General features: G+C 42.3%; 1 protein-coding gene across 2 annotated transcripts; it reads right to left on the bottom strand.

The window, feature by feature from the left end:
* Positions 1–3: 3 nt before the first annotated feature.
* MYEF2 (myelin expression factor 2) lies at positions 4–27747 on the bottom strand. 2 transcript variants are annotated; one of them, XM_006135070.3, is made up of 18 exons: positions 27450–27747; positions 24218–24447; positions 22987–23039; positions 21770–21777; positions 21567–21660; positions 20500–20691; positions 19255–19408; positions 17766–17815; positions 17615–17678; positions 15983–16084; positions 15273–15323; positions 15125–15196; positions 14956–15051; positions 14695–14793; positions 8336–8407; positions 5360–5565; positions 5226–5277; positions 4–537 (listed from the first exon to the last, which is right to left on the bottom strand). In XM_006135070.3, the coding sequence occupies exons 1-18, from the start codon at positions 27641–27643 to the stop codon at positions 374–376; spliced, it is 1953 nt and encodes a 650-aa protein (XP_006135132.3). In that variant the 5' UTR covers positions 27644–27747; the 3' UTR covers positions 4–373. The 2 variants fall into 2 exon arrangements, with proteins under 2 accessions (XP_006135132.3, XP_006135135.3); XM_006135073.3 differs by having other exon boundaries at positions 14695–14796; positions 27450–27675.
* Positions 27748–27918: the final 171 nt, after the last annotated feature.

Genomic DNA, 27918 nt, shown 5'->3' with positions numbered 1-27918 from the left:
GAGAACAGAGAAAAATGGCTTATTTTATTAAAAACAGTATAACCATTCATTTAAACTGAATGACTAGAGACACTTGGCCTAATTTTTCAGAGGCACCAAGCATCCACAGCTAAGAACCAACAGTTCTCACCGTCTTTAAGGGGACTGCAGGTGTTCAGTACATCTGAAAATCGGGCAAACTGTCCTTAAAAACCAAACATAGTAAGATTTAGTTAACAAGAATCACAGTATATTAAACACTATACTGTTAAAGGCTGGTGGGATTTAAAAGTTTGTTTTTACAGCTTTTGTAAGCATACAATGTTACTAAAAATGACTTACTAGGTTACAGAAGCTAAACAGACATAGGAATGTTCCTGAACATAGTTTTAAATTATGCATTGCGATCCAAGCGTACATCAATTTCTCTGCCATTGATTTTTATGCCGTTCATTATTCTACAGGCTTTTTCAGCAGATTCTGGTGAGTCAAACCTGACTGTTCCACAGCCTTTTGATTTTCCATTCTCCATTTTTATTTCAGCAAACATTACATGACCTGAATAAATAAGTTAAACAGTGGTTACTATAAAGGCTACATTGCACTATTAAATTAGAGATCCAAAAACAGACTAAGGTAAAACATTTTTAAAAAGTTTTTAGGAGGAATTTAAGCTTAGATGTTGAAACAATTTAGAAACATACTACAGGCAGTCCCTGGGTTACGTACAAGATAGGGACTGTAGGTTTGTTCTTAAGTTGAATCTGTATGCAAGTCGGAACTGGCATCCAGATTCAGCCGCTGAATCTGGACACCAGTTCTGACTTACATACAGATTCAACTTAGGAACCCCAGGCGTCCCCAAGTCAGCTGCTGCTGAAACTGATCAGCAGCTGATTCCAGGAAGCCTGGGGCAGAGCAACTCTGCCTCGGGCTTCCTGGAATCAGCCGCTGGTCAGTTTCAGCAGCGGCTAACTTGGGGACGCCTGGAGTAGAGCAGCTCGGGTGCTGCTGGGTTGGTCCAGTAGTGCGGCCGCTCCTCGGCACTACTGGACCAACCCAGCAGCACCCCAGCTGCTCTGCCCCAGGCGTCCTGATTCAGCCACTGCTGAAAGTGATCAGCAGCGGCTGAATCAGGACTCCTGGGGCTGAGCAGCTGGGGTGCTGCTGGGTTGGTCCAGTAGCGCCAAGGAGCGGTGCTGCGGGACCAACCGGCAGCGCCCCACCTGTTCTACCACAGGCCCCGGGCTTTGCTCCACATCTCCCTGGTCTGCTGGGGCGGGGGGGGGGGGGGGCACTAGCTGCGTCCCCCCCCAGCAGACCATGGAGACGCTGAGCAAAGCCGCGCAGGACCCAGCCCGACCCGCGGCGCTTCCAGCTGATCTGAAAGCGGCCGCGGGTCCGGCCCCGGGTCCTCCGCCGCTTTGCTCCCGTCTCCCTGGTCTGCTGGCTCCCGCAGCAGACCAGGGAGACGGGGAGCAGCTTTTCTCGCCCCGGAGGAGGCGGGCGGCGGGACCAGGCATCCCACCGCTCGAGTCCTCCGGGGCGAGAAAATCCCCGTTCGTAACTGCGGATCCGACTTAAGTCGGATCTGCGTAACTCGGGGACTACCTGTACCATCAAATGGGCTAGCCAAGTGTAAGACTTGCATCCATTTTTATAGCAGATTGTCCCAAATATTCAATCTAAGGTGTCAATTCAACAGCTTTATATTTTTATAAATATGCTATTCCACTATAATCAGGCAGCATTTACTTATTGAAAAGAAACATAATGCGTCAAAACAGCAGACAAGAATCAGTATGAAAATTCCCTGGTTTATGCTATTACAACAGTCCTTCTCTCATATCAGTGTAAGACTGAACATGAATATGTTTCAATTAATTGAGCTCAACTGTGAACACAGAAGAATCTCATTAGAATAAGACCAGTTATAAAGCCCTTTCAGCCACAGTCAGAGCAGTTTAAAGATGTTAGCAAATCAACATGGTGATGAAAGACTTACAAGTCTAGTCTACTATATGTATTACTATAAAACAATCATAGTAACACAACTTAATCTGTACTATCGAAATAATTTGATGACTTTTTAATTGATGGATATTCCTTTATCCTCAATACACTTTCTTTAGATGAATTAAAATAGAAAACTAGCCATTTTAGGAAAGACATTTTATAGTGTGCTGTCACTTTAGCCACAACATGCTAACAGAGCCAAACCACCAGAAGTAGACAAGTTTCTAAAATGTAGGCTTCATATTTAAAAGGCTCACAATATAAGACTGACTTTTCACAGAAAGAAGAAACATTTAGACACTGATATTTTTGTATTTTCTTAACATTTGCATGATATACAGATTTTGCTGATTAGTATTATTCTGTACTTAAAATCATTCAACTGTTACTATGGTAGCTGCTGTGAAGATTGTCAAGGAAAAGCAAATGCAGTCCTAGGGCTCTTCTATGTTAAATCTGAACAGAAATTGCATTGTTTAGAAATATAGATACTGTGGGCACAGGTATAAAGATGCTTTTCATTATAGCCGATTTCTGGAAATTTATGGATAAAAACTATTCTGATATAAGAACAGTACAACTGCATCTACACTAGGTGGTTGTACCAGTAGCATTGGTTTAGAAACAGATATAGCTAAAGCAGTACAAACAACTGTATTTAGACTAGGGATGTGAAAGTGCAACTGTGTACATGGTTACAGACTCCCCCCTATGTGTGAGGAGCTGGCTTAAAAGTCCAGTTTGAACCCAGCTTCTGCCTCTCTATCAGAGGCAGCTGGGAGGGGCGGGAAGGCAGATGGGAGCTGATGCATGCGCACTAGCTCCTAGGAGCCGACAGTCTGCTATGTGTAACCACTGAAAATTTTCAGAAGTTACATGTTTACTTAAATGCATTTTAACATCCCTAATTTAGACAACCCTTACACAGAGATCCTATTTTCACACATATCCTTAATCCCTTCCCCCATACTGACATCTGCAGAATGGCCTGTAAAGATTTTTCAACATTTTAAAGGATGCATCTTCCAATGTTTACAATTTTGTTTTAACTTTTAAAATGCAACATTAATGAGGTTAATCTTAACCTCCTTTTCATGTGTAAAGTAATTGCAAAAATGGTAACTGCAGATTTTAGGTAAGGAACAATCTTTTTGTTTTGTTTCTACAACACCTCGTACAACAGTGCTATGATTTGAAGATAGCCAAGAAAGTAAGTAAGTTCGGGAACAAAAACAGCATCAAGAGACTGGAAAATGATTTAGCATCTTATTGCACTTCTGCCAAGTAACAAATACAGTCTCAGAGGTTACGGGGGAGGGGGACCATGTCCTCCCCTCATAGCATCAAATCGCAAAGACTGGATCATCTGACTTGGGCTTGCGCTACAGGGCTAAATACTAAAGATGTTGAATTGCATTTAATCAGCTAATCAAGTAGTCATTGGATCAAACAATTGATAAGTGAGTAAACTGCAGAGCCACAAGGGGATTAGCTCCTGCCCCCAGGAGCTAACCCCACTGCAGCTCTGCCTTTTAGATGTAATAAAGAGCCTGGCAGCTCTTACTTGATTTAAAAAGCAGAGGTGCACTTTCTGGGACCAGGTGCGAGCTAGGACAGCTGAGTCCTGACTTGCAACCGACCTCTTCTGCCCCACCCGCTGGGGGGGTGGAAAACCAGCTTTGAAGCTAGCTCCCCTCCCAGCACCAGCTCCTGCTCCCTGGAGAAGAAGCGACTAGTTAAGTATGACTTGGCTATCCGATAAGCCTAGGCTTATCGGGTAGTTGACTAGTCGCTTACATCCCTACTAAAAAACAGCAGCGTAGATGCTCCCACTCAGGCTGGAGGTTCTGAGATTTCCGCCATCCTCCCAAGTTTCAGAGCCTTAGCTATTTAGCTATGTAGCACCAGCCTAAGTCAGTTGACCTGGACTCAGACTGACGGTTTCAGGTTTTCTGTATTGTTTTTGCAGTGCAGAGGTACCCATAGCATCCCAGCAACGAACATCTCTGCATGAAGTCAAAAGCAGGAATACCTGACAAACTTATGTACATTTGCTATCAAATTTGTACAGAACAAGTGTTTATGAACGTCTTTTAAACATATCAGATGGCAGTGCTACATTGAGAGTTATTTCCTCCTCCCTAAAGTAAAAAGTTACTTGGCAGACCAATTAGGTTCAGCATTCTGAAAGTGAGTTTTCAAAGGGGAAAAACATGTTTGTTCTTATATCTAAGCTCCATGATTCATGCATTTTAGCCAGGGCCATCCTCAAGGGGCACAGGGCCTGAGGCAACCCTTCCTACCCCCTGCTTTGTCCCACTCCATCCCTTCCCTCAAGCCCTGCCTCTGCTCCACCTCATCTCCAAGCAATGTGACTTGAGGATTACTGTGGGGCCTGGTCTGGAATAGCAACAGGGATCAGTCCCTGCCCACCTTTCCTTGGCAGTAGGAACTGGAGCAACCTAGCAGCAGCCTGTTCTGCTTCGTCCCCCCTTCCGCCATCTCCCCGCCCGCTGTGCTTGCTTCACCGCAACATGGGAAGTGGAGTATCCTGGAGCCAGGGCACTCTGGCTTCTTGCTGCCACAGTGAAGCCAAGCACAGCAGCTGGGAGATAGGTGACAGGGTGGAACAGAGCAGGCTACCAGGTTGCTCCAACTCCTGCAGTCAGTGGGCGGGAGCATGACCCCTGCTGCCACCCCATCCCAGGACCCCAGGTAATCCCTCAAGCCCCACCCATAGGATGATTGAGGTGGCCACTGTGGGTTCCCCAAAAGCACAGGGTCTGGGATAACCCCCTGAACAGTCCTGTCAAAGGGATGGCTCTGATTTTGGCAACAAGGCCATAAATTCTTTCCAAATTACCTGCATAAATGCTGAAGACAGCAATCCTGCACCTCTTCCATACACAAAGCCAAACAAAAACAATAACAATTATTTTATTCCTTTTAATAAGCCACTACCTTCAGCTAATACATATGCCAGGCCTATCTAACTGCACAAAACAATCTGCCTACAGCTGTAAGTCACACCTAAAGTTGCCATGGTAAATTTTATTTAATTTCTGGAAATTAGAGTATGAGAGTAGGATAAGGCTGGCCAGACTACTCTTCAGGATATTTAACATTTTGACTAAGCAACAACCATATCCCACTGCTCTTGAAAGAATGAAAATTTCCTGATTTTATGGCTTATGCAAGACTACCACATTTGCAGCCTTCCATATACTTACCACACTGACTGAATTTCTCTTTTAGCTTCTGCCAGGTCAAGTCAAATGGAAGCTAAAATGAAAACAGGTATTAATAATATAGACAGACACAGAGTGGAAAAAAAATAGCTGGTTGTTTGAATTCATATGCTTACATTTCTGACAAATATCTGGTTGCCTTTAGAACCTCTCTCTCTCACACCACTTCCCATTGGGCCAGCCACAAATCCTCGATCCATATCAATGTTCCTGTCCAGGCCGGCTCCCATAGCTGGTCCCATTCGATCAAAACTGGAGCTCATTCGGTCCATCCCCATTCCCATTCCTCCAGTCATACTATTCATGCCACCCATTCCACCACCTAGGCACAAAGAGGAAGAGAAGATTCAGCAAAATGATATAAAGTAGTGCATACAGAAACATTGATATAATACTAGTCTATCTACAAAAAAAACAAAAATACACTCCGATGAATAACACAGATTTTGTTTGATCTCAGGAACTGAAAATTGACTTTCAAATTTCTCTAGTATGGTCCCTTGTATGACTTAGTCTTAAAACAGGGCTAATTTGAGCATCAACCATTTAGTAAATCCAGGAAGCCAAAATAAAAATGTCAGTGTTGCTGAATGAATACACACAGAGATTTTTACCTGCCCGATGGCATCATCTTCTAAAGCAGTGGTCTCCAACCTTTTTACACCCAGGATCACTTTTTAAATCTCCGAACAGGTGAAGATCTACCGCCCCGCCCCTTTCTATTCTCCTCCTGTCCATCATTTGCTATCCCCAGCCCTTACTTACACACTCTGCTAAACAGTTTTTTTAAATTATGCGATGTATAAAATTAAAATCACATGTTTATAGTTATGAAATAAATGGTCTTTTTTATTCATGCTATTTAAATCTAAAATGAAGCATTTATAATTATACATTTTGTAGGGACAGAGTTCTGCTGCTGGGGGCAAGGGAGAGGGAACAGGGTGCTGGAAGGGCAGAGGACAAGGTTCTGCAGCAGGGGACAGGGTGCCAGTGGGGACATGTTTCTGCAGCTGGGGACAGGGTGCCAGTGGGGACAGGAATAGGGACAGAGCTCTGTAGCTGGGAAAAGGGGAGTGGGGAACAGAATTTTGTGGCTGGGGACAGGGGAGTGGGGACAGAGTTCAGGGAGTGGGGACAGAGTTCTGTGGCTGGGGAGTGGGGTGCCAGTGGAGGCAGAAAGTCCCCTGCGTCTGCCTCCTCCCAGGATTCCCCTGCCCCCAGAGGGAAACCAGCGCATGCCTACCCTGGGACCGACCCACCCGCGGCGCCGGGAAATCCCACGTGCGCACACCTGCCCGGGGTCCAACCCCCTGGCGCAGGAAAACCTCGCGCGCTCCTGCCTCAGGGCCGACCCCCCCGGTGCACGGAAGCCCTGCGCGTGCACACCTCCCCCGGGGCTGATTCACCCCTCCTGTGCGGTGCAGGGAGCCGATGCTCCCTCCCGCAGTACACCCGGAATCGCCGGAAGTGGCGCTAAGCTGAAGGACTTTTGTCCATCCCCGGGAAGCCTACACTACCTCCATTTTCACTGGAGATAGGTAGTGGGGCTTCTCAGGGGTAGGAGGGAAATGGGGGCGGGGCGGACAGGATGCCTCGCGATCGACCAGTCGATAGTGATTGACCTGTTGGTGACCACGGTTCTAAAGGAAGATTTCTCTGAACATTAAACTGGATTGGTATAGATAGCCACTCCTTAATAACAGAAGCCTGGACTCTCCAACAGTAAATACTATATTAAAGCATATTAGTATGCATCAGGTGTGTGGAACTATTGACACTCAGATAAATATTTGTAGATTCATAAAATTTTCAAACCATTAAAAATATAGGAAGGACAGGAGCTTCAACTTTAGCCACATGTCTCAAGTATTAAGGAGGTCGATTTCCTAATGTGCCATTCAAGTTGGCCAATGTCAAGGCATTGATGTCATTCAACTCTCTCACCCTGAAGGTGATTTATTGAGGATGAATTTTGCCTTTCGTAAATACAGGATTAGAACACTACACAAAAAGTTAACTGAATTATATCTGAAATTCTACACCACAAATGGTAGTTGCTAGCATGATTTGCTTACCGCAGAATTAAAAAAAAATTGGAGTTGTTTGTAGGGTTCCTACAAATAATTCACCCTACCTTTCTTCTAGTAAAAATGCTGCTGCTCCTTTCACCAAAAATATTTAGTATACTAGGAAGCTTGACACATTCCAGCATCAGATTAAGAGTTAGAAAGAATGTAGTGGACAAGGCAGAAACTCAGTGTTACTATACAATTAGGGCCCTACTAAACTTATGATCCATTCTGGTCAATTTCATGGCCAGGTTTTTAAAACTGGCCAGTTTCACATTTTCAAATGTTTATATCTGAAACTTCACTGTGTTGTAACTGCAGAGGTCTGACCTAAAAGGGCATTGTGAGAGGGAAAGATCACAAGCCATTAGGGAGGAAGAATAATGTCCATAGGACTACCACTCTCACTTCAGAACCTAGCTTTAAAGGCAGTGCAGAAGACAGCAGCCAGAGAGCTTCCTGCAAGCAGGGGAGGTTCCTGGAGGTGGGTCTGATTTCTTCCTTCCTGGGAACACCAAGAGTTCCTAGCTGCTGGTCTCAGCTGAACAGGAGATGGACAGGACTTCATCTTCCCCTGTATAGCCCTTGGACGGAGATCAGACCCACTTCTGGGTACCTTCCCTGGCTGCAAGTAGGTCCACAGCTGTGCTGCCTTAAGAGCCAAGCTTCCTGCAGCTAGGGGAAGTACCTAGAGATAGGTCTGATCTCTCTTCTGAGAGTGGCTGTCCTTCTCCAGCACAGGGATTAGCAGTAGGAGCCCCGAGCAGAGATGCACTCAGGCCTGCTGCACCCTTCTGGATTTCACAGGGAGAGGCCTGATTTCACAGTCCATGAATTTAGTAGGGCTTATATATAAGAAAAGCATCTTTAGCAAAAAAACATCTGCAAGAACAATTAGAATTACAATCACAACATGTTTTCTCTGCCATTGACAAAATATTCAACTAGAACAACTTATTTTCAAAAATGTTCTGCTATATAGATATATCGATCATTTACATTCTGTTGGAATCAACCTACTCATTCCAGATCCTACTGGGCCCATGCTAGAAGCTCCCATTCCTCCTGCAAAACCACCAACCATTGCACCACCTAAACAAGAATAGAAAAAAAAATTAAGTGATACATGCTAAGACTATGGTTGCAAGATAAAGCCAGACAATATTAGCAACTAGAATGGTTAATATTTAAAACAAACAACACAGGACATGCTTACCTTATGATTCTTCTCTATGGACTGGTTTCACCTGTGTAGATTAGATGGGTTGGAACCTTATTATCCAAGATGGATGGGAAGCCTCTAATAGTGACTTTGATAGCCGTTAGCCTCTAGGTTTTTTTTTATAGATTTTAAAGTGCTTTTAAAAGCTTCTCTCCAGGTAAAAAAATTCTTTGGTACAGCCAAGTTACCATTAGGACAAGCTAGATGGAATAAATAAAATGATCCTGCAAGAACACTGAAGCAAGGCTAACAGGACCACCTTATTGTTAGATATAAAACAGAAAGCTCTTGGCATTCTCACTCCAAATGATGTACGGTAACTAATACCAGAAGAATTACTTCAAAGCTTTTGCTTCTTTCCCAAAGGATTCAAATAAATGCAAAGGCATTACTTATTAAATACTCAAGTACGGATTCCACAGAGTTCTGGGAAGCCTACAGTGGGTCAGTCATGCCTTTAGGGAACAGTTCTAGGATTGTAAAAGAAAAAAAGTCACACCAAATTCATTAAACTCCTAAGATCTATAAAAGCATGAATGGTTTGGACCCAAAAAAAAAAAAAAAAAAAAGTTTGACATAACACATGAACCTGGGATCACCAAATAAAATAAAGTAGCAGCAAGTTAATTTTAAGCTTAAGGAAGTACTTCATGCTACACAGTCAACACTGTGGAACTTGTTGCCAGGTGGATGGTATAAATGCCAAAAGTATAGGTGGGTTCAAAAAGAACTAGACCATCAATAGCCATTAGTCAACGTAGTCAAAGATGCAACTCCGTGCTCTGAATGTTCCTAAACCTGAGTGCCAACAGTTTGAGTGGACCAGAGATCACTCAAACTACCCTGCTTGCCACTGTTGGAAGACAAGCTTCTGAGCTAGGGGGACAATTGATCTGACCCACTATGGCCATTTATATGAAGGAGAATAGCACTCTCTAATAAACCTAGAACTTACAAGAGCAGCCGCTCAGAGACAAGTCCTGCTAGTCTGTGACAAAGGCAGCATTGCTGTAACAATAGATCTTGATATGAGAAGACAAATGAGTAGGATTCTAATGCCACCCAATGCATGTCCACAAACTGAAACATGCTCATTCCAGCACTATCGGCATAATCTTGGCTTTGTCTTGATTTTACACTTTTCACAAGTGTATATGCTGTAGGCTAGAAAGAAGAGCACAAACTTCCCGTTGATCATGCTTCTTTATATACTGAAGAATCGAACACAAACTAGACTTTTTGTTTGTATGGTCTGTTTTTTTGGCCACAGAAAGTCTGTCACCAACTTACCCAGACTGCACACTCTGAATACCCAGATTCTGAAACTGTTCCCCAGACTGGATACTTTGTCTGCATAATGAACCTGATGACAGACTGTTAGCTTAGCAGTTCAAATGGAAAGATGATTGTCCTCTGCAAACTTGGACAGAAGGATAATCTGAGAGGAAGAGCTTGTTTTCCCTTGGCAATTTACATATACAGTAAAACTCCGATAGTCTGGCATCCAACTGTTCGGCACTCCCGATACTCTGGCATCAAAATGCCAAGCTCTCCTGACCAGCTGATTAAAGAGCCTGCCGCACAGCACACGTGCTGGCTGTAACCAGATGGAGCATAAAGATTTTGGGGGGGAGGGAGAGAGGGGAGTGGGATCCTGTTACAGTATGGAGAAGAGTTTTGCTTCAGCAAAGGGAGGTGAGAGGGAGGAGGATCAGGTTACAGCACGGAGGAGACCGAAGAGGAAAGGGGAGGGGAGACGGAGGGAGATTGTGTCCTGGCCAGCTGTTAAGCCATGCAGCTGTACCGAACCTCCGGATTCTCCAGCAAATCTGATAATCCAGCCCCACCTAGGTCCAAAAGGTGCTGGATTATCAAAAATCTACTGTATCTACCAGTGTTACCTGACCTCAGCATAATGTGCTAATTCTGGCTGAACTCATTCAATGCAAGCAGGTCTCTTCACCACGCCAGCAGGTGGTTATAAAAAGCTCTCTGAAGCAGAATATTTCCTTAAGCCAGATGGATGTGTGTGTTTGGGTCACAAGCAACACATTTTGTGACCTGTACAGGAAAGACTATTTCATACTCATTGCTTTGGTTGCTCTTCATAATAAGGAACTGTTTGCAGAGTTTGAAACTAGGGTACTAACTCCCAGCAGGGTACAATAAGATCAAACAATTTTAGCAGAGCTCAGATTGCTAGAGAAATCTACCATGCTCCTTGAGCTATCAAATTTTATCCTCAAAATGATTCTCTGAAGGGGAATACTCATCTCCATTTACTAGGAGCAAAAAAGTTTCTGCAAAGAGCATCCCCAATTAAAAAAAAATCCAAGATCATCTCTTATTAGGGATGTGATAGTGTAAACATGTAAAAGGTTAGCTGATGAGCTGACCTTCACAGTTACACGCAGCAGCCTTTCCACACTCCACAGCCTAATACAGAGGCAGCCAGGGGAGAGGAGTGTGGCACTCTACAGGAGCCAGTGCACGCAGGTAGCCAGCTCCCCATGAGCATGTCTCCACTCACATGTAAATGTATAACTGCTGAAAATTTCAGCAGCTACACATTTACCAAAATAAATACATTTTAACATTCCTACTCTTGATTCTAGCCATAGCCTTTAATACACAAAACTTCTAAATAAGCTCATCTATGCAGGTGATTTAAATTTGTTCTAGATTCTTGACTGCAGTATCCTGAAAATTCATTAAAGGGGGGAAAGTTTTTTACTTCAAACAATACTTCTTGAAATGGACAATATACCATTGTTGATGCACCATGGCCTATTTTCCTTAATTAAGACAACATCAGCTTAGATACTGGATAGGAGGACCCAGAGTCTTCCTCAGCCAAGTACAGTATAAACCAACAGTTATGATGGAAAGTCCTAATTTTTTTTTCCTTTTGGTAGTAAAAAGTAAGTTATAGGTCCTCTGAGATTATTTCAAGTTTTCACAAAGGCTATATCTAGACTACATTCCTCTTTCAAAAGAGGAATGTAAATTAAGCAAATCAAAAATACAAAGGAAGCGCGGATTTAAATATCCCACGCTTCGTTTTCACATTCATGTCCGAGCGCTTTTTCGAAAGGGCTTTTCGAAAGTGAAAGCGCAGTCTAAACGCGGTTCTTTCGGAAAAAACAAACCCTTTTTCAAAAGAACCCATACTCATTTTTTCAGGAGTATGGGTTCTTTCGAAAAAGGGTGGGGTTTTTTCCCCGAAAGAACTGCGTCTAGACTGCGGTTTCACTTTAGAAAAACCCTTTTTCAAAAAAGCGCTCAGGCGTGAATATGCAAATGAAGCGTGAAATATTTAAATCTGTGCTTCCTTTGCACTTTGCTTCATTTACATTCCTCTTTCGACAGAGGAATGTAGTTTAGACGTGCCCTAAGTGAGGACACAATTCCAATATACAAATCAAGAGAAGCAGATATCTTGGTATCTCTCAAGTATTTCCGTTCTCTGACACTGCTATCTTGCTCAGTGGTCCCTAAAAATAGTATTGACCACAGGAACCTGGAATACAGACTCTGTAGGTACAAGTCAGCTCAAGACACTGTTCACTTTCAAATATGCCCTGGCTTGTCCTATTACAGAAGCACCAAGAAAACCAAGAATATTGCAGAACCACCCCCCTACCCATCCTGCATTGAGTATGCTTTATTATAGTCAGCCGAAACCTGCTCCAATCTACTGCATACAGAACTCACACATCCAAATTTTCAAAAAAGTATTAGAAAGCACAGACTTAAAATTAGCCTCTGTGAGATCAATGTGCATCATCGACACAAAGGACAAAATTGATAATAGCGTAAAACATGTAGGCTACGTCTACACTGGCATGAATTTCCGGAACTGCTTAAAACGGAATACTATTCCGTTTTCAGTTTTTCCGGAAAAGGAGCGTCTACATTGGCAGGCTGCTTTTCCGGAAATGCCCTTTTTCCGGAAAAGCGTCTGTGACCAATGTAGACGCGCTTTTCCGGAAAAGAGCCCCAATCGCCATTTTCGCGATCGGGGCTTTTTTCTGGAAAAGACTACTGGGCTGTCTACACTGGCCCTTTTCCGGAACAGTGTTCCGGAATAAGGACTTATGCCCGAGCGGGAACAGAATAGTTTTTCCAGAATAGCGGCTGATTTTGTACAGTAGAGCGTCGTTGCTTTTCCGGAAATTCAAGGGCCAGTGTAGACAGCTTGCAGCTTATTCCGGAAAAGCGGCTGATTTTCCGGAATAAGTGGCCCAGTGTAGACACAGCCCTGCAGTCAGAGCTATGTTTGTGTTTCCAATTGAGATATTTGGTCTGCAAATTCACAGCAGCTATCATCAATTTAAATATATTCGGTTTTGAAGGTCTTTACTTTCAAGGAACTGTTCAGCCACTTTAAATCCAAGATGGAGCAATGATTTCCTGTCATGTTAAAACAGTGGCCCCAACCTTTTTGATACCAGGGTCTGGCAAACCCATTCACAAACTTGGTGGACTGGTAACATTTTATATTGCGTATTATGTAAATGAATGTGCAAATAAAACATTACCAGTCCGCTAAAAGCCCAGCCCCCAGAACCCCCAGTCCCAACCCCTAGAATCCCCCACTCTTCCACTACCCCACAGCGCCAGTCAGACCCCAGTGTCCCCTGCACCCAACCCCCTAGTGCCAGCCTCCTCTTTCCAGAGCCCCACTGCACCCAACCCCCAATATTAGCCCCATACCCAGAGCCCCCCCAGTGCCAGCACTGCCCCATAGTCCCACCCCACTATTAGCTCAGCCTTCAGAGCCCCCTAGCACTAGTCCTGCCCACCTCACCTAGCCCTGAGCTGTTGCCCATGTTGCGGCAGCTATGGAGACCAGGGCTGAGGTACAACGCCCAGTGCCAACCCTCCTGCTGTGGCTATTGGGAGAGGCGTGTCCTGCCCTGCCTCTCAGCCAACCAGAGCCATGCAGGGGAGGGTCTCCTTTGGCCACAGAAGAGCCTGGTGGTTGGGAACCGCTGTCTTAAAAGATTGGGACTAGCCTAAACCAGATACCAAAAAACTGGATGACTTCTGAAAAGAGACAAAATTAACCAGAACATGGAAATAATAAAATGATTTGCGAATAATCTTTTTTGCCCTACAAGAAAAGACTAAATCGTCCCGAGACACATGAAGGCAACTCAGAAATTCAAGATGACCCAACAGTCTGTGATGTAGTCCTTGACAATGCCCCATTTCAAACAGAGAAGGTATGAGGAGGAGCAGCCATTCGCAGGCTAGAAGAAGCAGAGCTTCCAAAGTGATTTATGATAAGAATGGTTCTATAACTTGACTTAAAATCCCCTTCTAGACAGTTGTTTAATTAAAAATTAGTAATAATGCCTTGTACTCATGCTTGAATTTCCTTCCGGGGAAAAAAATGCCAGTCTTAACCAGCCCCCTCTGCCCCTTCCAATGATGCATCCATATTATCATGAAAGATTTCATCAATGAAGTCTCACACTTAATTCCCCCATCAAAGGTGATGCATTACCTGAAGAGAAAGCTTATCTCTTTGTTCACTACAAAGGGAAGTAAATAGCTACATTTAGGCAGGATCCAGGGTCATCCTTGCACTTCTGGTCATCATAGGCTCTACTTCTGCCGAATAATTTTTGTCCCAAATGAGCAAGTGAAATCACGAGAGTACTGAAACCTGCTCAGTCAAAAAAAGAGCAACATCCTTGCACAGGACATTGTGACTCAAACTGGAGAAAATATCAGCATAAACCTCCAGAGCTAACTTTTTTTTTTTTTTTTTTTTTTTTAAAGAAGGAATTAGATTGGACCTGTGGAAAGAAGAAAAGGAGGCAAAAGCTAGAGGTTGCTAAATTTCACTGTTCCTATTGGATGCCTCCTACCTCATGCGTAACCTGTCTAGTGTGCACTAATGAGACAGGGCCACAGAAACTGAAAAAGTTTTGGACAGCTGCTAAGACATTTTCAGAAGGATGCCCTAAAATGTAAATTATTCAAATACTCAAAGTTACTAGCTGCGTTAACCTAAGATACACTCTTTGGAAGTTGAAAATGACGAGCAGACAAATTTTCTAGCCAGTTTACTTGTTGAAAGAAATAAAGTGCACACAACACATTGTGATTGATCATGAAGAACTCAAGTTTGATAAAGTTACTATACCCATTCTTCCAAACGAATCTCCAAAGCCCCGGTTCATTGCCATGTCACTCCGACCAAAATCTCTGTCCATACTTCCTCCCATTCCACCACGGAACATTTCTGCTGAGAATATACCAACAAGCTAGCAGAAGTTGCAATAAATTTTCTGTTATATTTTCAACATAAGATGATATAAATTACAGATTTCATGACTGCTCACTTAAAGGGAAAATAGTTGAAAACACAGGTCTGAAGAACTCAGATGTAAGTTTGCTAACTTACCTCCCATGCCAGTTGCCATGCCTCCCATACTGGTTCCAATGCCTCCACTCATTCCACTGCCCATATTTCCTCTGAAGTCATCTACGCTACCCATCCCTACGGTAAGAAGAGAGTTATAGTAACAGTAATCAATTAAGAACAGAAAGGGAGGTAAAAAAAGGACACCTACCTCCCATTCTGCTGACTCCGCCGAATCCTCCCATGTTAGCCATTCCTTTCATTCCACCAAACCCACCGATGCCTGTGCAATAAGGAAAACGGTTTTCTATGCTATATTTTAAAGAAATTAACAAAAAATAAATAAGAGACACATATACCTCCTCCCATTCTGTTCATTCCTCCAAAGCCTGGGCCATCCATTCCCATACCTTAAAAAAGAAGAAGTTATACATATAGTTTAGAATACAGAAAAGTTCTCTATTTAAAAATTCAGAGGAATTCTGCACCAAAATAAAAATTCTGTACACAATATTTTAAAATTCTGTATAAAATATTGTTTTGACACAATACGGTCACACCAGTTTCAATTACTTTGGTAATGTATTTCAAAACATTGTCAGCAGCTATGTCTGTAGCAACACAGACAAAAAAATTCCCAGGAGTGCTAAAGAAGCCCCAACAACAACTCAGTTCCTGTTTCTCTGCTTCTTCTCTCCTGCTCCTAGAGCTCAGGTGGAAGAGCCAGGTAAAGGGTTCCCTCCTAGTCCAAACACCCACACCTCAATGATCTAGAGGGAAAAACAGCTTGATGCTGAGTCCCAGGTTTCTACAGTTTCCTACATGCTGTCTCCTTCTTCCAGGGCATGCCAGGAATCCTCCAGCTCCCTCCCCCTCACGAGGATATTCTATTTGCAAGCTGGGCTCTGTTGGGTCAAATATCTATTAGCTCTGCAGCCCACTTTTGTGGAACCAAAAAGCAATTCTGCACAAATACTCTAATGTGCAGATTTCCCCCAGGACTAAGTCAAATTCACATCATTCAAGGTTTACTTTGTTAAAGAGAAAAAGAAATAAAAAGTACACTTACCTCCTGGACCCATATTTCCCATTCCACCACCCATGCTCAACTGGGTTGCACTGATGGGCTGACCACCTGGTCCAAGTCCCATCCCAATACCTCCAAGACCACCTTTGAAAACGAGATAAAATAACACCACCCAGAGTCAGGATTAAATGGTTCACAATCATGCTGAAAGGCCATAACAAGTAGGGTTCCACAGGGGTCTGTTTTGGGACCGGTTCTGTTCAAGATCTTCTTCAATGATTTAGATAATGATATAGAGAATACACTTAAGCTTGCAGACACCACCAATCTGGGAGGGGTTGCAACTGCTTTGGAGGTTAAGGTCATAATTCAAAATAATCTCGACAAACTACAGAAAAGGAACCATCAGTTCACACAGAGAATGGAAAGTGATTGTCTAGGAAGGAGTACTGCAGAAAAGGATCTAGGGGTCATAGTGGAACACAAGCTAAATTAGAGTCAGTGTGACACTGTTGCCAAAAAAGCAAACTTTATTCTAGGATGAATTAACAGGAGCGTTGTGAGCAAGACACAAGAAGTCATTCTTCTGCTCTACTTAGGTGTCAGCTGGAGTACTCATACCGTGTCCAGTTCTGGGCACCACATTTCAAGAAAGATGTGGAGAAGCTGGAGAAGGTCCAGAGAAGAGCAACAAAAAATGATTAAAGGTCTAGAGAACATGACCTATGATGGAAGGCTGAAAGAACTGGGCTGTTTTAGTTTAGAAAAGAGAAGACTGAGAGGGGACATAATAGCAGTTTTCAAATATCTAAAAGGGTGTTAGAAGGAGGAGGAAGAAAAATTGTTGTCCTTGGCCTCTGATGACAGGTAAGAAGCAATGGGTTTAAATTGCAGCAAGGGAGGTGTAGGTTGGAGAGGAGCCAAGGACAGGAGACCAAGCAGGGTCCGTGGTGGTGAGAGCCCCTCCCCCACTCCTAGGAGAGCAGCACCACTCAGGGCGGGAGGGTTAAAACTTGGCACACCACTTCAGAAAGATGCTGACCCCTGGTGTAGCCGGTAGCATTAACTGATAAGCATCCTCTTATCGGTTAATTGTTTAACCAGCTACAATGTTACATCCCTACTTTCTGATGCTGACTAGGGATGTTAAATATCCGTTAACCTCATGAATTCTTATTGGTTACTCGACTGTATCAGAGGCAGCAACGTGGGGTGCCAGGCAGAAGCTGGTCCACAAGGGAAGCCAGTTGAAAAACCAGCTCCATTTGCGGACCTGCTACCTTTCAGTCAGCGCTGCTGCTTCTGATACAGAGGCAGCAGTGCAGGATAGCAGCAGCCTCTGTGCAGGGGAGGTCTGAGCTTCTGGACTTGGTGCAAGCCGGGACTGAGCTGGGCTGCTTGCTTGCCTAGCTCCTAATACACTTTAAATGCAGAGCCGCAACAGGGATAGGTCCTGGACCTGTTGCAAGCCAGGACTGAGCCGGGCTGCTGGCCAGGCTGCTAAAAATTTACTGGTGGAGGAGAGGAGGAAATGCATGTGGTCTATAGCATTAACCTATACATTTTTGCTGATCAGTTAATCGACTACACTATTTCACCCCTAATACTGACATCACACAGTTCCACACTGCACATCAAATTGAAGGAGTAAGACAAATTATAGCCCATACTCACGAGGTAACTGTGGTGTCTTGTTCTCCACCACACGGAAGTCTTCATGAGGAATTGACTTGTCGTCCTGTTGTGAAATGAGTATCAGGAGGGATTTCATTAACATTTTAGCTTACTTTTAGCTAAGATACAAAAGAATAGGCAGACAACTCACCATTTTTACATGCATGGGTCTATCAAACAGGAACTGTCCATTGAACATAGCTGAAGACCAAGTCAAAGAAGTTTGATCTGACAACCAAAGGTAACCTATCTACTTCTAAAGATTCATTTTTATAATTCAGCTTATCCTTCTCCTTCATTCTTCTTAGTGGTTCCCTCCCTCATTCTCCAGCCAAGAAGATCAGGTAGTTAGAATGATCGTTACAATCTACCACTCAAAACATTTTTCAACCCGCTGGACTGCCAACTCACCCTCTGTCTGTCTGGTCCAATGATCATTTATTTAAGCGTTTAGCCACAGCTGAACAGTCACTGGGTATGATTCAGTAGTTAGGCACTAACCTGTGAAGTGGCAGACTCTGATACAGTTCCCCCGCTCCATTCTATCATCATTTATCCACTATGGAATAGCTTCAACAAGAGAAGCTGAGGAAGCCCCACATCAGAATATCCTATCGTTCAGTGATAAGAGCACTTTCAGTTCAACCCTCCTCTCCAAAAGGGAGGCAGGAAAGACAGGAATTGTATCTATGTTTCCCACATCCCAGCTAAGTGCTCTAGCCATTGAGCTAACAGTTATAAGATAGGCACCACCACCTCCATATCTGATGCAGCATGTGCCCAGAAGCTGTCTCAAGCCATAAATCAACAAATTCCTATCTTCGCTGGGTTCATGAATTGCTCTGGGTCTTTGGCACCTGGACACCTAGAGCAGAAGCAGAAATACACTAAAGTCTAAAAATTAGGTGCCCAGGGAACTTGTACCAAGTTATTTTAGGCATTCACAGAGTTAGGGGTAGCCAGATAGGAGTTATATGGACTCCAGTGGTGCCATGCATGGGGATTCAGGTGCGTAATGATGAAGTTTAGTTGCCTAAGCTGTTTTGTGGAGTGTATGCAAAGCCTTTATATACACACAGAAACTGATGTTTAACATGCACATAAACCAGCTACAATATACAAGGATATAGTTTAGCTTTAAAAATCACATACAGGTTATACACCTCCCTAAATCAGGACTTTCTGGTCTGGTAGGACCATGGATTTTCCTGGACCACAGAGCCCAGGAACAGGGAGGACTGGTGGTGTGACAGGAAGGAGCGGTGAGGGGAGGGGAAGTAGGGTTGGGCTGGTGATGCAACTGGGAGCCCTGTGTTAGCAGGGACAGGCTTCAGGTGCCACGGAGCTCTTACCTGGGGTGTTCCAGCCAGACACGTGGCAAAGAGGCTGGGGCTGGAGCTGGGCAGCAACAGGGCCGGTCTGGAGCCCTAGCCCAGGGGCAGCATGGGCCATAAGGGAAGGGACCTTCCCTTGTCTGGAAAATGCCCTTGTTCAGGTCCGGTCAGGTCCTGAGGGGGCCAAACCAGGGAGGCCCAACCTATACATTCATATGTTATCCAATGCAAACTGAATACACATTTAAAAAGTTGCTCCTTTAACCAGATAACTAAATGCTTTAAAATAAATAAATAAATGGATACATATCGCCTGAACTGCTTCAATTGCTTGTTCAAAAGTGACTGTCCCCATTCCTCGACTCTTGCCATCCTTGTCTTCTTTGATGTCTGCACGTTTTACAGTTCCAGCAATACTGAAAACCTCCTTTAGTTTCTTCCAGCCAACTTTAAAGTCAAGCTGAATATATAAAATTAAACAAATTACAATACATTTATCTTGTCTCTAAATAATTTAGAAGACATTTTGTAGCATAGTAACCTTTTAGACTCCTAAAATATGACACACAGGAAAACACTATGTTTTTTATAGCACATGCCCACCACATGGTTACTTAAGTCTAACAAGTAAAATCTCGTTGTGCAAATTCTGAGCTAGGAAGAGAATAAATAAGAATGAAGAGAATTGGAGTAAACTATCACTTCAAAAGAATATAAAAGAGTGTGTTACCACAGGGTAACTAGCAAGATTCTCTGCACAAAGTTGGATTCATATGACAGCAAATACACTTGACAACTAACAAATACACTCAGTTTTAAAGAGCAGCTAAAGTTAATTACTAGAAATAAACCAATCTGTAAGTACTATTTAAAAAATTGGAAGGAAGGACTGAAACAGAGCAAAGACTTTCAAAAAGACCAGATAGCAACAGTTTACTGCTACTTCGGTTTATAAAACCAAAATACTTATATCTGGACACATGCATGCTCTCTCATTCTTTGGCTTCTGGAAAGAAATACCAGGCCTTAAAATTAGTTCATATGCATTAATTCATATGCATTTTCTTTTAAAATGACAGTGAATGGATATTCTTGTGTACTGCCCAGAGATTGATGCTATTGAATGTAAGGATTTTAAGTAGGGCTGTCAATTAATCTGCGTTAATTTTTTTAATGTGTTAATCGCAAGTGTTAATGCTGCACTGTCCCTTTGAAGCGCCACTCCAGTGCTTCAAAGGGACTTTGCTATAGCGGAGCCAGGGATCAGCTGGAGTCCCCAGCTGATCCCAGGTTCCTAACATGCTGCCCCTTGGAAACGCCGCCGCGGGGCAGCACTGCATGGAGCCCAGGGTCAGCTGGGGACTCCAGCCGCTCCTGGGCTCCATGCAGTACTGCCCTGTTAAAAAGCTGCTGCAGCATTTCAAAGGGGTGATGCACACTATTAATCACAATTATATGCAATTAATCTCAATTAAATTTTGTAATCGCTTGACAGCCCTAATTTTAAGATAGACTAGACATTAACATTTTAAAATATGTGCTTAAACTTACATTAGCAACAAAAATCGTGGACCCAAGCCTGCCAGCTTGCAAATTACTGATAATCTCAGGAGGAATGTTTGGATTATTGAGAATTGAAGGGGGCAAATTCATCAATCCAGGTGCCATATCTGGCCCATGTCCTCCTGGGAACGGTCCTCCCACACGCTGTAATGCCCTACGTGCATGTTCACCATCAGGATCCTAGAATACATTTAAAAATAAAGCTAACATTTTCATCAACAGCAGGACTGACATTTGAACAAAAAGAGCATTATTTTCAAGTTTCACAAAAACCCCATCAACTAATATCCTTGTCAGCATCAGCAGAGGGACCAAGCACTTAATTAGCATGGAGACCTAATTCCCTCACCTCTAGAGGTGGGTCCTTTCAGATGAGGGTTGAGGCATATTGGCAAAGCACTTGTTGAGGAAGCGTGCACTGCCACTTCACATGCTGTACCTAGCCTATGGACAAGTAGAAAAGATTTCAATCTAATGGGCTGTCAGTCTAGTACCTTTTTCCAAGCACTGAATTCATTCAATGAATTTTTTGATTTATTAATTCCATGATAAAAAAAAAGTAACAGAACATTCCAAATACCTATTATAGGACCCAACACTATACTGCACTGAAAATTTTGACACTTATTTGAAATCTCAATTTGCACAATCTATTTTCACCCGTCCCACTACAAAATGGTCAGAACAATCTGACTAGCAGACTAGAGTTAAGTCATATTTTAATAAAAGTATAAAAATTGAAAGTAACAGCCAAAATGATGACATATCTCCTAACTTCCTACCACTTTCCTCTACCATTTAAAAAAAGGCATTTGCTTATTTTGGCATATGACGTGTCCTAAGGACTGGAGTGATTGTCACATAGGTTTCCTTAGACAACAAGGGCTCTGCTGGTCCCCTGTCACTGTGCCTTCTGTGATCCTAAGAGGCCTCTCAAATTTAGAAAGTAGTAAATATGTATAGCTAGCAGATCACTTAATGTTAGTGTAAAGCCATTTTAGGTAATCCTAAAAAAAGATGGCATCAATTTAAGCAGAACAAAGTAACATGCATACCTCTTTAATGTTCAGGGGTCTTCCACTAAGATCATATTTGTTCATTGTTTCTAGTGCTTTCTTTACAAATTCTTCATCTTTGAATTCAACCACCCTGAAGAAGGAACAAAATATTTAGAGTACTAAAAGTAAAGTTAATTTTTCAAAGCTAGGAAAGTATTTGACAGTGATGTCTTTACACACACACACACACACAAACTTACCCACAACCCTATATCCACGATGAAGATTCATTAACACATGTAAGGAGAAAATAAAAAAAAAAAAGATGTGAGTCAGTAAATTTAACTAATAAAATATTTTAAGATTCCATATTACTGTTAAATAATGGTTGAAATTTCAACTCCAGAATTTAAACATATGCTTTTTACTGGTAGCCAAAATTTGATTTCACTGTTTCTTTTGAATAAAGAATACTGCAGTGGAAATTACAACTAAAATACAAAAAGACAATACACTAAACCTTTTTTATTCTCTTTGAGCCAGACCAGAATTGGACTATAGAAAAATGCCACACAGATTAATAAAAACAGTTGAAAGAACTGGATCAACACATACTGGATGCAGTGTGTCACTGGTTGCTGACTTTTAAGTACAAAATTAAATTCCACATTCATATCACATACAAGGATTTTGTGTACCTATCCAAATTATTTTTAAAAAGTTGTTACTTTTCATGAAAATAAATTACTGACTGCACCAAAACCCATTTAATAGAGCAACCAGTTCAGGATTGCTGTAAGTGAGCAGCAATATAAAGACTAACCCGAAAACACACAATTGTTTTACAAGTGTTAGGGAAAACATTTACAACAATTTTAGAATCAAACCTGCATTTCTAGGATCATACAGCAGGTTAAGATATACTATAGTTCAAACTTTTGACTGAAAAAAGACAAAGGAGCCTTTAACAATCTTCATTCTCAGTGCTTCATCTCCTTCCATTCAGTTTAAAAAACAGGCAAATTCAGTAATCCGAAGTGTTCAAAGCACTAGTCCTGTAAACTGTCAAATTAGATACTTCAAACAGTATAGTCTTAACATTTTATACTTAATGGCCTCAGATAAAAATATTTCACTTGCAAAATGTGTCAATTCAGTAGTTCTTTTTGAAGTCCTTTACATAAAACAGATTTAGAACACAACAAAAATCCTAAAATAGAGTGTTGGCTGAAAAGTATTACCTTAGGAGAATTAAGTAAATGCCATTTGTTGACTTTTATAAAATAGCTTGTCCCTTACATCCAGCTAGTTTGATTTACATGAAAGTGTCAGACTGATTCTAATGCAGAAGCCTCAAGTCTATCATAATAAAATAAAAATGAAACTTACTTTCCAATAACTGGTACAGGTATTATACAAAAATAAAACTGCTGAGGAACTTTTAAACCTCTAGCAGATTGTTGCCCACGGCACTTACCCTTGATTTTCCTTCAGCATCCTTAAACAGCTCCACGTATGTAACCTCACCAACTACATAAGACATACAAAGGGAAAATACCAAGAGACAATGCATTTAAACACCAATATCTTGCTTTACTGTGCCCCTGTGCACAACTCTACAGAGAAGCACCTATTATTCACCAACAATCAAAACCAGACCAACATACCTCCTGTCAATGGCTATAGAATTTAGCTAATTTTCAGAAATATGCAGCAGCCACATTCTCAAGAGCTATACAAACAACTATATTTAACCTAATTCATACTACAGATCATATTTTGGCCAGTATGATATAGTTGGTGAACAAATTCAGATACACACTTGGTCCCTTAACCTAACAAATTAGAACATCAACATTAGCACTTGTCAGTGACATTTGTCATCCTACTCACAACAGCTGTTTTAAGGTGACTTTCTACCTGAATGTCTTCAATCATAAGAGTTTGCCTTCAATATAATAACCAAATTTACAAGTCAAATATTTCACAGCAAGCCACACACTTTCTAAAGTTTCGATGAATAAAACCAATCAAATAGTCATGTCACCTTACAACAGATACACCAAGCACAGTTACAAAAGTTATTGGCATTATTTAACAGCCTAGAAGCCAAGTGTGCTTTGCATTACTTTTGAAGAATCAATATTTTCAAGAAGGATAAAAGGTCTAACTTTTTACAGAATTCTTATTAAAGTTATTTTTCCCCAAACTGTCCAGCGTAAAAAGTTTGAGGTGTTCAAATGACTATCAAAACTGCAACAGCAGTAACACACTTTTAATAGAGATCTCCAGACAGTCAGTCATGACAGTAGTGACAATGCAGACAAAGTTAATTCCACAGCCAGATTCCACCAAGGAAATACAAAACATCATTTGAAATACACACTAAAGTGTATTGCTTAAATACAATAGCCCTTTTAAAATCTACAAAGACTACAACTAGACAAAACACAATCTCTTTAAAAAGTCATGAGGGCATGCATATTCTCTCTACTGTCACACTAGAATGGCAAAAGATTGTAAACCCTTCATTTTCCCATACTATTCCTGCAATGCAGTTGTCTCATATGAAGGGGGAGGGAGGGGATATAGATGTATCAAGTAAAGGCCAAAAAAAAAATGCAAGTCAAATCTGTGTGGCTCAAAGGACAAAAATATTTTAAGTTCCTCCCCTTCCTATATGAAGTGAGTTATCAGTAGCGAATTACCTTTCTCTCTCATAAGATCTTTAATAGCTTGCCATTTCATGTCATATGGGATGTTACTAATGAAAACTCTGTTCCGGTTAATAGTCTTCTTCTCTCCAGTGCCTGAATTCTTGTCCTTTGAATAAGGATGGAATCTATTCTTGTTTCCAAGAGATGGAATTGCCTTCGGTTTTGGAACATACTTTTCCTTCACAGGTGCTTTCTCTTCCTTTGCTGTCTCATCATTATCCCTATATTTTCAAGAGGCAGACAAATTAGTGTTGCTTTTAGATAAATGTTACGATTCTATACTTATAGCATGTCAAAAAGTGGAATTTGCCCTATCAACTTCGCAACAACCATCCAGAACTCCCTACTTCAAGATATTTTAAGCATTATTCCATTTTAAACCATCTCATTTCATCATCACACTATTTTTGTGCGGCAACAAAGTTGTAGTTTGCAAAGAAAGGCCACACTGTTCCATTGTAATTACAGTAGTTAGTTAAGCTGTATTTCTGTTCTAATATACCGATCAAGATCCAGCAAGATGATGTTATAAAGAAACTGATTAAAAATGTGTGTAACTGAACTGTATCATCCTAATTATTACAAGCCTTAAGACTTAGGTGTTTTAAATAGTGTACTGAAAAGACTTTGTGTAAGACACCATTTACAATTACATATTAACTCTCATATCTATGTGTTACAAGATCACAGAAGAAATGGATGCGGAACTCTTGCTTAAGGTATTATGGGAGCAAAACACTAGCTTCACAACTCCTCACAAGCTGTATTTGAAGGACCTAAAAATTTACACCAGTTTTGACAAATTTAATACATTGCTGCACTGTTTGGTTTATGTGTATTGAAGACTTATGAAATTAAGAACTAAGATTCACAAATAACTACTTCTTGAAATGTAATCGACATACATATCCTGAGTGTGAAATTAAATCAATTTATTACTGTCAAGCTACATAAATAGGTCTATATTATAGAATTTTTCATTTATTATCCATCCACAAAGAAACTCCAATTTTATAAATTCAGAGTGGCAGCACAGGAAGTTCAACAACAAAGTTCCTGAACCTGCATACACAGATGCAAATTTGTAACTACTAACCTGAGTAGGTCTATTATTAACATTGTAAGGTTAAATAGTACATAATTAATTACAGTACAGGGTATCCCCACTATAAGTCACCCCAGTATACATCTGGTCTGCACTAAAGTCATGGATGCTAGTAGGAAGTGATGCACTGCAAGTCCTCCCATTCCCCACTCTTAGGTCATTAAAAAAAAATCCCAATTTCCGCAAATGGAAGTCGGGCGCAGGGGGGAAAAAATCCCCCTTTTAAGTTGCTTTGCTATAAATCCCAGTTTTTTGGAACGTATCTTGGACTTATATTATTCTAATACAGGCCATTCTCGCTATATTGTTCACTTTCACATGAATATATCTTGTTACAGAATTTAAACAGACTGGAATTTGTCATACAGGTTTCCTTCTATCCACCTGCACAAAGGACTCATGGTTCTAAGCCAAGATGGCTTTACAGATGGAGGGGTACAAAATATAGCAGCAATACATCTCCTGAAAAAAGCGGTATAAACACAACAAGTGATGGTATTTAACGACAAAGGTTCCATTGCTCCAGTGTGACCTGTGGCTTGCCATGGAGCGATGAACCCTTACATGAACTCCCACTCATAACCCTTACATATGTTTTCTGTACATGACAAGGGGTTATATGTATGTAATACCCTATAATTTTGCTGGAAGAGTTGGAGAGTTCGTGTAGAAAGCAATACATGATATGATTTTGGGTAACAGGTTTTACTGTTAAGTCACTGCCATAACAGTTGCATTCTCAGAATGTAGTTAAAAAGTATGACTGCAACCATATTGTATTTTGATGTGTGCACAGCAGTCTGAAAACACCAGGCTCTACATATGGCCTGAAACCAGACTCCTGTTTGTATTGTTCCTGAACATTTTAGAGCCAGGTGAACAACAACAACAGAACAGTACACCAAGGTGTGTAAAATATGATCTACACAAATATCATATGTGGTCAAGACTACCATGAAATAAATGCCTTCATTCTGCACTCCTTTCATAAATATTCTTATTTTTAATCTGACCTCAGGTGTATTTACCACAATCCATACTTAGCTTTCAGACACTAAACATTAAAGACACCTGTAACAAAATATGCTTTCCTCCCAGATGTGAGCTGAGGAGTTGAAAGTTTTACTGATTTGAGATCAAAGATTTCCTTGATTCAACCAACAATTGAAGGTGTAATATAAAGAATCATCAATACCAGAAAATCCACTTGTTTTATCACACTGAAAACTGAAATTCTGAGCTCCCTAATAATATTGCACATCTGCCGCTGACAGTTCATTTCTTACTGGATCTTAAAACACCACTGTGATTTACAGGAAAACTGTTGATTTGTAAAATCTTTTTACAACTGTGTTATCAGTACAGATTTCTTTCTATCCACCTGCACAAAGGACTCATGGTTCTAAGCCAACATGGCTTTACAGATGGGAGAAGAGGGTGTGTACAACAATTAGCAGCAATGCAGCTCCTGAAAAGTGTGGTATAAACAGAGCAAGTTTATATTTGATGACATAAAGGTTCCATTGCTCTAGTGACCTGTGGCTAGCCCTGGGAAGAGGATAAACTCCCACTCATAACCCTTACAGAATCGCATACTTACTGTCTGTGTTACACGCACAGACTTGGACTCAGCGAACAGACACCACCTTTGGGAGGGGGAGGGCAATAGGCACCGCTCTCAATGATCAGACCGAAAAACCTGGCAGTCGTTAAAATAATGACATGGCTCTGCTTTGCCGCAGGGCCACGCTCGCCGTATTCCCAAGAGGTTAATGGGGTAAACTACCCTCCCCTAGCGCGGCTCCTCACCGCAGGGCAGCCCTCATGAGCCTCCCGTCTCATCCCCTTCACCTTAACCCCCTTCTCCTCGCCGCCAAACTACAGCCTATACCACAACTACTGAAACTAACGGGGGGGAAGGGGTTCCCGCTTCTCCCCCCAAGTGGTGGGGCTCCCCTGGAATAGCCCACTCTTCAGGGGAGGGGAGGGAGAAGAGGGGACGGGCTCTTCTCTACCGCGGCCTAGGCGGCCACTAAATCCCCGCGCTCAAGTAGCCACATAGCCCAGGCCCCTCCCGCTCGCCCCCGGCTCGGAGCCCAGGCCCAACCCCGCACACACATTTTGACGCCATTGGCGCTGCCCCCACTCTCGTTCGCTGCTGCTGTTGTTGTCGTTGTCGTTGTCGTCGTCGTCGCCGCCGCCGCCACCTCCTCATCCTGCTGCGGAGGCTGGTTGTCAGGGGCGGTTAAGGCCGCCGCCTCCTCCGCTCCCCCCGGTGGCGCCGCAGCCTCCGGCTTATCGTTCTCCGCCATTTCCTCGCCGAGCTCCTGCCGCTACCGCTGCGTTTGAAAAGGCCCCTGAGCTCCTGGACTCTCCGCGCCGGCCCGGCCAGCTCTCGCGAGAACGCGTCCGACGGAAGGGGAGCGAAGAGGGCTGCTGGGTTGCCATAGCGACACCAGAGGCCTCTCGCCCTCCTCTCTCCCAGGCGGGGACGTTTCACGGGCGCCGGGGCAAGGCCGCCCCTTCATTACCCCCCAGGGTTGACAACGCTGATGAACGCTATTCCCAGAGACCAATCCTGCAGGAC

The sequence above is a fragment of the Pelodiscus sinensis genome, chromosome 14 (assembly GCF_049634645.1).
Source record: "Pelodiscus sinensis isolate JC-2024 chromosome 14, ASM4963464v1, whole genome shotgun sequence".
Classification (NCBI taxonomy): domain Eukaryota; kingdom Metazoa; phylum Chordata; order Testudines; family Trionychidae; genus Pelodiscus; species Pelodiscus sinensis.
The sequence above is the reverse complement of the archived record's forward strand: the minus strand, read 5'-3'. Positions and strand labels throughout refer to the sequence as shown.